The sequence below is a fragment of the Lepidochelys olivacea genome, assembly GCF_965140295.1.
Source record: "Lepidochelys olivacea isolate rLepOli2 genome assembly, chromosome: 6".
Taxonomy (NCBI): domain Eukaryota; kingdom Metazoa; phylum Chordata; order Testudines; family Cheloniidae; genus Lepidochelys; species Lepidochelys olivacea.
In genome coordinates, this window is record NC_140416.1 from 66,060,134 (window position 1) to 66,072,689 (window position 12,556).

General features: G+C 40.7%; 1 protein-coding gene across 1 annotated transcript in view; it reads left to right on the top strand.

Moving 5' to 3' along the window:
* Nucleotides 1-262: 262 nt before the first annotated feature.
* LOC311521675 (cytosolic phospholipase A2 epsilon-like) overlaps nucleotides 263-12,556 on the top strand; it is a 49,058-nt gene continuing 36,764 nt past the window's right edge. Inside the window, exons 1-2 of the mRNA XM_084630134.1 lie at nucleotides 263-369; nucleotides 2,748-2,820. Of these exons, the coding sequence (XP_084486260.1) occupies nucleotides 343-369; nucleotides 2,748-2,820 (100 nt within the window). The 5' untranslated portion in view covers nucleotides 263-342. The remainder of the gene's footprint in view (nucleotides 370-2,747; nucleotides 2,821-12,556) is intronic.

The window sequence follows — 12,556 nt, forward strand, 5'->3', positions numbered from 1 at the left end:
AGGGGTTGTATAAATATAAAATCTTATTCATTATTTATATGCTATGCACCCATAATTGGAAGGATAGGGCCCTTTTTTGCTGTATTGTCCCTTCCCCGCCAATCACTAAACCTACAAAGGAAATCTTTCCAGTTCCCACACCTAATGAGAGAAAGGAGATGGGACTTACTTAATTTTTGGAAGTCATGGAAGGGTGGGGCTCTGAGTCAGTTTATAAAACACCTGCTCATTCACTTCTACCTGTTTAAAGAGTATAAACCTGCTTTGGGAGTCACTGTCAGCTCTGCGACCTACGCTCAAGGGCCACCTTTAGCCTCTGACTTGAATGCATCAAAGATCACAATGGGGTCATCTACCAGTTCGTACCAGGTAAGAAAGAACAAAATAAGAGTATTTGAGATTCAGATGTGCACGCAGCTTCTGCAGTTTGTGCTGCTTTCAGAGTTTTGCTTTAACTACAGAAGCAATCGATGGTAGGCAGACCTACTATTCTCTAGCTACAGCTGTGAGAAACCTTTGTCCTACCATGCCATCTTTCATAGCAACGAAGGCACTTGGATGGGTTTTGTGTTTGCTCTATACCTCCAGCTTGATCAATTAATACAGTAGCTCTATGTCAAATAGATAGTCAGATGACGTGGTGATGGGAACAGTTTAAGAAATTACGTAATCAAAAATGACCCTGTTTTTCATGCATTTCATTTTCATGTTTTTCATTATCATGTGGTGATATACAGGGGGAACTGTGGGAAAGGTTAAAACACTTAAGGGGTTAATAAATGCCTCTAAATTTGGGGGTCCACATGTGACCCTGCAATAATGATTTATACCAACAACTGAAACTGAAAAGATGTTTCCTTTTAAATGTTGCCACTGTCTCCTCTTGCTTCCTTTAAAAAGGAAGCAAGCAAAGAAATCCATTGTGAAAGGTAAATAGAAATCAGATGAATCAGTGCACAAGTACGGTGCAAAAAATTGATCTTATGCAAAAAGTACCAGGAGAACAAACCAGGTTAGGTTTCTGTGTGTTTTTAGTGGGGGTGGAGGGTGGGATTGAATTTGCTCATCACCAAAAAGTTGAACAACTAATTAGTGATAGCAGCATTCCCTGCTTCGTAGGTGAAATGTCCTTTTGTTTCTGCTTTGAATCCCTTCCTCTATCCTTTATTCACTGTGAAGTTCCTTTGTGTGTGTGTGTGTGTGGATTGGAGCATGGAACTTTTATTATTTTCTATCGTAATTCCTTTAAAAGTAAATTCATTTACGGAACACCCTACCCTCCACCCCCCCATGCTTGTGGACAGGTGCCATGTTTCTCTGATCCCTACCCAAGATAAGAGTTTTCCCAAGTCAGCCTTATGTCTCACATTCCTGACAGGATTGTTAAGTGCCATTCAGTTTTCCAGTGATTTCCCTGTGTTTCCAGGATAAATATTCTTTCTGGCTTCTTCTTTGAAGAAAAAGTTGCCCAACCAAGGATACTGAGGGAGAGAATTCTAGAGATGTCAGTTTCACTTCCTGTGTTCTACAGGGGTCTGAGTCTTTGAGACCCATTTTAGTTAATATTCTGGGCCAGATCCTCAGAGGGTGTAAGTTGGCATAGCTTTATTGAAATCAATGGAGTTATGGTGATTTGAATCAGCTGAGGTTCTGGTGCAGAATGTCAACAGTATTGATGTTAGCATTTTTGGTCCTGCTACATTAGCTCCTGTTGACTGTACAATATGCAAATAGTTGCATCATGTCAGAATGTGATGGTTTCTGTGGAGATTCTCTACTTGGGTGTAGCCCACTGTTTAGTGTGTGTTACAGTTCCCCCTTCTGTGCCAATCCACAGAGAATGAGTTTTTACAGCCACTAGCATCAGAGCTTTAGATTAAAATGCTTTCAGCTTTGGAGGTCCCTGGAATTGCTGCACCTAGGTATGAACTGCCAGACATTGCAGACTCTGAAAGATATGCAATATGCTTCTTAGGAGAAGCTCAACTAAAAGAGAGGCAGCAGATTTTTCAAATAGTTGAAGTTTCCATGTGGTTTTCAGTTGTAGCTCCATATAGAGTATATTTAAAATATCACTTAAGATTTAATAAGGAATAGACATATTGTTCATTCCTATACAGACTATGCTTCTTCTGCATGGAATCCACCAGATTAGCTGTGAATGATTACATAAAACCCAAAACAAAAGGAATGCTGTTCAGTGAGTTAGTAATAGAGTCTGCTGGAATTTAATTTGTTGTTAAAGTTATGGTGGATGTGAAATGACTTCCTTTGAATTTGCACAGATCAGTGGAACTGATATCTTTATTTTATATATATTAACTGGTATTGATAAAACAAAATAAATTTATGAGCCATCATATGTCTCCATGTCATTGGATCATAAGATGTTACGTCACACCTGTCATATTGATTGGTTAATACAATTTTCTCCCCAGCTCTTTTTATTGACAATTAGTGAGTGGAATAAGTTATAATAAATAACCTCACACCTCTAAAGTGGAGCCTCCCCTAGCTCTAACAGAATAAAAAAGGGAAGAATCTGCACAGCACAGATCTACATGGCCCTAAACCTGCACAGAGAAAGAAGCTGAATATGTCACAAGGAAGAATTTCATCCAGAAACTCTTTGGTGATTAGTATTGAAATATTTAAGATGACACAATAGCAGACTCAGCTTACTCTGGATTTCATTTCTCTCTCTGTGTATGTTCATTCCATGTCTTTTGTTTGTCATTGTTCAACAGATAGAGCCCTCTCCTTGCAACTTGCTCAGCGTAAAAGTTATCAGAATGAAAAATCTGCGGAAGGCTGACCTGCGTGAGTATCTCTCCCGTTCCCAGAGCTTCTTCATAGATGTGAAAATACTGGGTGTATAACTAAGCAACATAAACACCATACAGATTACAAAAAAGAAAAGATGAATCCCTATGCTGTACCTAGATCCCAGGTGTACACTTGGAGGACATTGTATATTATAAGAGCCTTTGTCAGTGAAATTCTAAAATCCAGTTACCATATTGTACAGAAGAAGCTTTGGCAGAATGTCTTGTCCCACCGAAACCATATAGCACTGTCAGATTCAAAAGTACCTTGGAACACACCAGAGAACCAAAGTCCATACTCTGCCCTTAGGATCCATGCATGACAGGAACTTCTGTGTGTGGCTCTCCCCAGGCAGATGGTTGAAGGGTCAAGCACCCTCACAGTGCTGTCCCTCTCCACCCCCTACCCCCATTCCTCTGAAGAGCACAGAGTGGTGTCTGCAGGTCCAGGGATTCATGAGTAGAGAGGGGGGATGTTCATCTCCTGTGTACTGTGAAATACAATACAGCCAAAGGCACTATTTCCCTTTCTGTGACAAGCTCTTTGGATTGAGGAACCCCTTTTAAGGAAGATGGGGGTCAGAAGGAGAGGCACCAGCTTCAGGGTCCCTTGCTTTCTGGCTTCCAAGGAGAGACAATGTCAGGAAGCCTCGGTAGAGCTTCAGGGAGTCCAAAGCCAATGCAGAGGCACAAGGCCTTCATGTGAATAGACATGTGTCCACAGTAGATCCTAGAGGACTTATGGGTCAGACCTCCAGTATCTTCCTCAGGGGGGCAAAACCCAGCCTTTGACAAAATAATGCAGAGGAAAATAATGAGGGGAACCTTGCAAAGCTTTCTGGTTCCTTTCTGTTTCTGCCCAGAGGCGTTTCCTCCCTCTGAGATAACCTTAGTTTAAAGAGAATAGATGATACTTTGCCAGAGGAGAAGGAAAAGGAATCTAATTCACTTTTCTCTTCTCTTATGTGATTTTCTTACTGCAAATGTGTAGGAATAATTTACTCATGGCTTTAATAAAAACAGCATCTTGTGCTTTACCTTCCTATTATGGAAGCTGCTCAGAATAGGTTGTTCAAAATAGGTTAAGACAGATTACATGACTAAATGAAAAATGCTAAGATTTAATTTCACATTTCTTCCAGTATCGTGTGTTGTGTGTTTTCTCAAAGAGTCCAGCAGTTGGTATAAATTTGTTTATACGTTTCTTGTTTGTGTACTGAGAGGACAGTTTCTGTTGTTGTCAAGGTTCCTTCCCCACTCTGAACTCTAGGGTACAGATGTGGGGACCTGCATGAAAGACCCCTAAGCTTATTCTTACCAGCTTAGGTTAAAAACTTCCTCAAGGTTCAAACTTTGCCTTGTTCTTGAACCCTATGCTGCCACCACCAAGCATTTTAAACAAAGAACAGGGAAAGAGCCCACTTGGAGATATCTTCCCCCAAAATATCCCCCCAAGCCCTACACCCCCTTTCCTGGGGAAGGGTTGATAAGAATCCTCACCAATTTGTACAGGTGAATACAGACCCAAAGTCTTGGATCTTAAGAACAATGAAAAATCAATCAGGTTCTTAAAAGAAGAATTGTAATTAAAGAAAAGGTAAAAGAATCACCTCTGTAAAATCAGGATGGTAAATACCTTACAGGGTAATCAGATTCAAAACATAGAGAATCCCTCTCGGCAAAACCTTAAGTTACAAAAAGACACAAAACCAGGAATATACATTCCATCCACCACAGCTTATTTTACCAACCATTAAACAAAAGGAAATCTAACGCATTTCTAGCTAGATTACTTACTAACTTAACAGGAGTTGTAAGGCTCCATTCCTGATCTGTTCCTGGCAAAAGCATCACCCAGACAGACAAACCCTTTGTTCCCCACCCTCCAGATTTGAAAGTATCTTGTCCTCTCATTGGTCATTTTGGTCAGGTACCAGCGAGGTTATCTTAGCTTCTTAACCCTTTACAGGTGAAAGGGTTTTGCCTCTGGCCAGGAGGGATTTTATAGCACTGTATACAGCAAGGTGGTTACCCTTCCCTTTATATTTATGAGAGTTGTCCATAATGACAATCTCCAGGACTTTCTGGTCACCCTCAGTGAAAAGGCACCATTCTCTTTAGGAGACACACTACCTCCCGCAGTTCCCACTGGGCAGTGTGGCACTGCCCTTCCCCCAGTGTGGTCTGTGCCTTCAAGGCATAATTGAGCCCTCACTTGGCTAATTGTTTTTATTCCCAGTTACTCTCCTAGAAGCCCCAGAAGGTTATAACTATGCAAATTAGTACTTTAGTCATATTCTTGAAGAATACATACGATTCATAGTACAATAGAAAGTGCTGTGAACAATGATGATTTCTCTTCTTCAGAAAACAGTAGGGGGTGATTTGTCTTGTATTGGTAAATCTATTTTAAATAGAGAGGCTAAAATCAAAATGCCTTTACATGAACCAGCCCGAACTACCTTGGTTCAGATAAAATGATGCAGGATTGCAACCATCCAGAAGTTTTAGTTTCCCAATACTGGTGTTTTGTTTGAGTCCCCATAGGCTTCCCCACTGACAAATGGATGTGAAGAAGAGCCTTCTGATTCCCCTCTCATTGTGGAAGGAGAGTGAAGTAATCAGGAACATGAAATTTTACCTGAAGACCCTTTTCCTGTTGCTCAGTGTAAGGAGGAGGACTCCTATGTGAGTTCCCAGGCCCCTTCTCCCAATGGCCCAGTGCAGGAGTCTGAATAGAAGCCTTCAGGACCTCTCTCAGAGCAGAAAAGGATCTTCCTCCCCCATCTCAATCCTGTTTGAGGAGATTGAAATGGCCTATGGGCCTGAAGACTATCTCACCCTGTCAAGCTAATTCTGGGTCCTTATCTCCACACAATTCCCCTCTAATGGGCACTGGCCACTTGCCTGAAATTGACTTTACCATACCCCTTCACCAGCTCTTTTCTTTTCCTTTCCGTAAATGTCTTCAGGGAGGGAAGCCAATGCTTTTTATCCCTTCCTCACATCTGATTTTCTTTTTTGTGGGAGTTGCCTAAAGTTGGATTACTGCCCTTCCTAGTTCAAGAAGATCTTTGGATAAAGGACTCGGCAGTGGAAGAGCCAGGATTAGAAGTCAGGAGTTCCAGGTTCCCAGTCCTATACTTATTGTACTAGATCATGCTGCCTGTTAAAGTCATTGCTTGAATATAAAAGGCATATTCACACAATAACAGAATGCAATCTGGAGTCTGGAACCAAAACAGTATTGGACACAAGGTGTGTTTACCATGCTGCAGCCTTTCTACCTTACTCTGTGAAACATAGACAAGTTATTGCCTGCAAATAAATGCTGAAAGCATTTAATCAACAACACCTCTAAGCTATTATTCACACAAAGTGGCAAGATGAAATCATGAATAATGAGAAGTTGCACAAACAACACTGAAATGATGCTTGTGAAAGGAGAGCTTTGGTGGACTGGGTACATCCTTCAAATGGGGAACACCGGGCTCCCAGCGAAAAATTTCCAAGGTGCAAAAGATCAAGAAGGAAAAGAAACAAAGTTTTGAAAACAAAAAGCATCACCTCTTCTGAGGCAGATATTAATATGCAGGAAGCTACTGCTGTAAACAAATTGGTTTGGCATCCTTTGGTATCTGATTCAGGATGTTTTGAGATGTATTGAGAGCATTTTGCAAGTAGGAGTTGCAGATAATCTGTGTTTACTGATGAGTGAGTAAAACTGACTAATCCACAGGGTTGAAATGTGGACAGTAAAAATGGTGGCACTTGTGATTCTGACTTCCATGCCCACATTCACAGAACTCCCCACTCACCATCCCTAGTACTCAATACTAGAGACATTGCCCTGAAAAAATCCTCTGTGAAGTATTTCTGTATTGAGCCCCAATCTTGCAACTAGAACGATGAGGACAGACCCTGTGCAGAGCCTTGTTGAAGTTCTCAGGGCTCCTACTAAATCCATGGGTTCACCTGCATGGATCTAGCTGAAGAATCAGGGCCTAAATGACTGCTATTTAATTTCAGTAATATTTGCTTTCTGTAATTCACTGCATCTAATTTGTATGTACTAATGGGATCTCTTATGACAAAAATACAACTGCCCCTATGAAATGCATAAAAATTGGTAGACTATTATAATTAAACAGGTTTTCACTAAAATATGTCTGTCTTTTAAAAAAAATGTTTAAACCCTTTGGGCCAAATTCAGAGGTGACAAAGGGTGATGTAAATTACATGTTGGCAGCTGGGTGTAACTTATGCTGTGAAGAAACAAAAGGGGAGGGTGTAGCAGGATAAGTAAATTAATAGGAAGATGTAAAATAACACAAGCCTCACAAGTTTTCATAGAATCATAGAAAGATGGAAGACTTCATTAGATCACCAAGTCATCTGCCTACAGTACATTTTCCTAGTGTTTTGGTTGGTCTAGTTTTGACATTCTGGAAGGATAAGGCTCCACCACTGTCCGTGATTTCTCCGCAGTGTCAATGTGGAGATTTCTCCACAGTGTCAGTTTCCTAATATTGAGATTACATTTTCTTCTCTTAGGTTCATCTCATTCATCCAAGTTAAACCCTGGTGTATGACCATAAGTAATTCTCTCTCCTATGGATACTTGCAGATAAAACATCTATCTTACTTATTGCTGAACCAACCTGTATGTATTTAGCTTTTAAAATCATTCTTCATAAATCAGTCCTTGCCCCCTTTTGCCATTTTTGTTCCTCTTCTCGGAACACCCTTCAGTTTGTCGGTGTCTTTTGGGAAATGTGGTGTCCAGAAGTGAACAGACTATTCCAGAGGTCATTGCACAAGAGCCAGATAGTGAGGGACTGCTACTTCTCCTGTTCAGTCCATTTTCACTTGCAGGTGGCTTTATTCATCAGAGCTTTCCGGCCTATTTTCTCCCACTGAATATCTGTATTTAAGGTTATTTTTTTCCCAGGTATTTTACTCTGCATTTTTCCATGATGAATCTCATTTTGTTATTTTCAGCTCAGGTTTCTAATCTCTTCGTATCATTTATCTGTCTCAGCTGGTGTTTAGAACTCCTCCCAATAGAATAGCATCTGATTACTCTTTCTTCCAGATTCTTAATGAAGATGTTAAATAAGGCCTTTCCTACCACCTGTCCCTCAATAGCTCACTAGCACTCCCACCAAGTAGATACATTGCAGTTATAATCACTATTTGTTTATGGTTGTTTTAATGAGTATTCATTCCGCATAGAAGAGCTTTTGTCCAAGACAATTTGAAGTCTTTATTTAGACTTTTTGTCTTGCATCTTCATGCCCTCTCCTGCTACACCCTCCACTGTCCCATTGGTATGTAAGCTACACCTATTTATACCAATTTGCAACTGTTTACCAATATATAACTGACAACACCATTGACCATCTGTGAATTTGGCCCATTGTCTGTGCCCTAGATACTCTCTGCCCCCACATTACAGCCATATAACTTGTTTTAGACCATGTCTGGGGCTTGGTTGCTTATAACTAGATATTAATGCAGATTATTTTAATCCTTATGGGATTCACTGGCCCTCCAGACCTCACTATAAACATTGCCCAGAAAATATCACAAAAATACCACTGCTGTTATTGCCAGTGGTGTGAGTATTTAGGAAAATCAGAGACCCAGTTGCTGGCAGTATAATAAACAAAACATAGGTATACTGGCATCTTAGTACCAATCTTTTAAAAGTGGAACAAAAAGGAACCAGGGAATTATAGACAAGTCAGCCCAACTTTGATACTGAAAAGATACTTGAACCAATTTTTGATCAATCAATTTGTAAGTACCTAGAGGACAACAGGTTTATAAGGAATCACCAGCATGGATTTGTCAAGAACTAATCATGCCAAACTAACCTAATTTTCTTCTTTGACAAGGTTACTGGCTAGTGGATGGAGGGCGGGGGGCAGCAGTAGACATGAGATATCTTGATTTTAGTAAGGCTTTTGACAGAGTCCGAGATGACATTCTCATAAGCAAACTAGGGATATATGGTTTAGAAAAATTATTATAAGGTGGGTGCACAACTGCTTGAAGGACCATACTCAAAGAATAGTTATCAGTGGTTTGCTGTCAAACTGCCACGGCCTATCTACTGGGGGCCTGCAGAGGTCTGCCCTGGGACTAGCATTAGTCAATATTTTTATTAATGACTTGTATAATGGAATGGAGAGTGTGCTTATAAAATCTGTAGATGACACCAAGCTGGGTGGGATTGCTAGCACTTTGGAGAGCAGAATTAGAATTTAAAAGGACCTTGACAAATTGGAGAATTGGTCTAAATTCAACAAGATGAAACTCAGTAAAGACTGAGTGAAAAGTACTTCAGTTAGGAAGGAGAAATGAGGGGCACAGCTACAACATGGGGAACAACTGACGAGGCGGTGCGACTGCTGGAAAAGGATCCGGGATTTATAGTGGATCACAAATTGAATGTGAGACAACAGTGTGATGCAGTTACAAAAAAAGAAAAAAAAAAAGCGCTAGCATTATTTTGGAGGGTATCAAAAGAAGAGTCCTATGGAAGACATGGAAAGTATTCTAACTGGCAGTGATGAGACCTTAACTGGAGTACCGTGTCCAGTACATTAAGAAAGATGTGGACAAATTGGAGAAAGTCCAGAGGAGAATAACAAAAATGACAAAAAGTTTAGAAAACCTGACCTATGAGGAAAGGTTAAAAAAACTGGCCATGTTTAGTCCTGAAAAAAGACCTGAAAACAGGCTTCAAATATGTTAAGGGCTCTTATAAAGAGGACGGTGATCAGTTGTTCTCCATGTCCCCTGAAGGTAGGACAAAAAATAATGGGCTTAATCTGCAGCAAGGGAGATTTAGGTTAGATATTAGGAAAAACTTTCTAAGGGTAGTTATGCTCTGGAATGGGCTTCCAAGGGAGGTTGTGGAATGCCCGTCATGGGAGATTTTGAAGAACAGACTAGACAAACACCTGTCAGGGATGGTTTCGGTTTACTTGGTCCTGACTCAGCACTGGGGGCTGGACTTGAGGAATTTCTCCAAGTCCCTTCCAGACCAACATTTCTATGATTCCATACTAATGGCATACACTGGTACACATTATTGCTCCTCGAACGGTTCCCCACTATATTAGCTATAGGATTAACATTCAGCTCTTACGCACAGCACACAAAGTTGTGTAGTGCAAAGATGCAGCTGTCTGTCATGCTGTTTGAATCATCCTAGGGCAGTGAACTTTGGACACTGGGTGTGTGCAGCCACAAGCAGTAAGCACATCACTTATACAGCAAGTCACTGACATTTCAATATTTCTCTGTCAGCTCATTGATCACATGGGATTAGGAGCAGGAAGAGGGCGAGAGTGGGGTTATCTGGGCACAACAAAACTGATCTGGTTTTAAAGCAAGGGGTTGTACAATGGCACATGGTCTTGATTAGGGGCTGGGTGCACCAGTCCCTTTGGGCCTGATGGGTTGACTTTGGGGTGTTTAGGCACATTCACTATTTGCTTATTTATAGCATCCATGCAAATGAGCACTATGGAAGATTAAATGGAAATATATATACATACTTTATAATTACACTTGATCCATGCCATACTGGGGGAATGTCCTGCTGTCCACCATTATGTACTGGTTCATACAGTGTGCAGTACATTATTGCCTAAGGTCATCAATAATAATAATTTGTTGCCATGCTGTTTGTCTTAGATCAGCAGCTGAATCACCTCCAATTTAAAATTACAGAGTGACTGGAAATCTTTGAAGAAATATGGCCTCCAATCTTTGATTTTTTTTTTTTTTTTTAGTTTACATGCTGGTCTTGTACACTGTTGTAGTGTTCTAAAAACATAAGATTCCAGAGTGGTAGGCATTGTTTCCTGCGGTGCACGCTGTGCTTGAGGTGTTGTGACATTGCACAGATATCTACTCGCAGGGGTATACAAAAGCATGGAAGCCTGTTTTCTATTCATGACTCTGCCTCGGGTTCCCCATCTGTAAAAAGGGGGTTTGTTGACCTATCATGTCAAGTGCTTTGAGATCCTTGAATGAAAGATATAAAAGTGCCAAGTACTATTATTTATCATTACTTGTTTGATGAGGTGTGTTTCTGTGTGATACCTATTATGGGGACATCAGACTTGGTTCCTTGCGCCAGTATTGGTACTATTGGCTTGAGCAATATGTGTTGATGTGATATTTTCAGACTTGGATCATGTTGCTGTAATGATCTCTGATGGTACCATGCAATTAAGACCCAGCCCTGCTTCTATACCAAAAGATAATTAGTAACTTGTTTAATAGCCTAATAAAGTATATTGCCCAACACTGATCCTAGGGCTGACACATCACGCACACTTTTAGGGACTGGATATACCATGATTAGAGCTGAGTGAATAACTGATTTTTCCTTTTGATGAGTACCTGGATCTAGCATGGTAGAATACAAAAGAAAGCTATGCAGAAAATGTAATAACAGCAATTCTTGGCATGTCTATAGTGCCTTCCACCTGAGGATCTCAAAGTACCTCACAAGCATGAATGCATTAAGCCTCATGACACTCCTGGGAAGTAGGAAAGTATTATGAGATATATTTTACAGATGGGAAATGAAATACAAAGAGGTTTAGTGACCTGTCTAAAGTCACCCAGAGGGACTGTGGTAGAGCTAAGAATAGAACCTAGATCTCCTGACCCTCGTCTATTACATGTAATTACTATTGTTTATCATGAATATAAAGCTGCAGATATGCACAACACTGTACAGTAGCCTGTAAAGACCACACAGATAACAGGACTCTGCCCCTAAATATTTTTGGGTGGGCCTGTGAAACAATATATTGCTCTCCACAAACTCCAAGCATGATCACACCACTATAGACAAGGCTGGACTGAGAATTTTGGGGAGGGTCAATGAAGTGATCCTTTGGGTTACTGAAAAATGAAATGTCTCCTTTTACATTAAAAAGGGGGCAAGGACAGCTTCCCCTTGCCCCTTCCAGGTCTCCTGCCGCAGGGTATAAGGAGCTTAGCTACTTGTGCTGGAACCTCTGTGCTGTTTCCAATATTTAATTTTTTTTCTTGGTCTGGTTCCCCAAATAAGCTCAGGTATGGGAGCTACTGGGACCATTGGAGGAGGTGTTGGGATGTGTGAGACTTTACAAGCACTGACATATTCATCATCACAACCTCCTCCATCCCCTATGAGGAAGAGAGATAAATATTATTCTTCCCATTTTACAGACGGGGAACTGAGGCAGAGAGGTTACATGACTTGACTAAGAGCCACAGAAGGAATCAGAATCAGAGCAGGGTTTAGAATGCAAGAGCCTTACACAGAAATGCTAAACCATAGCAATGGGTTTACACTTTCCTGTCTATCTGTATGAGGGAAAGGGCAGCAAACAAAAACCAAAAAACCAAACAGACCCAAGATAGCTTTGTCACTTCCAAGTTCCAAATACTGAGGAAAGGAAGAGTAAAACCATTGACCTTGTGATTCCCAAAGGTCAGGGCTACCCATAGAATATACAGTTTAAAGGCACAAGCAAAACCAAATAAGACAAGACACAGCTTATCCAGATTTGGGTGTGTCCATTGTACTGTAGCTTGAATACTTGAGTGGGTGTATATTTCAAATGGAAAAGTTTTCCAAATAGCTTCATAAACAATATATAGTGATTTGTACTTATGACCAGTTTCCTCCATGCCACTTGCAGCAGTCTCCTCTG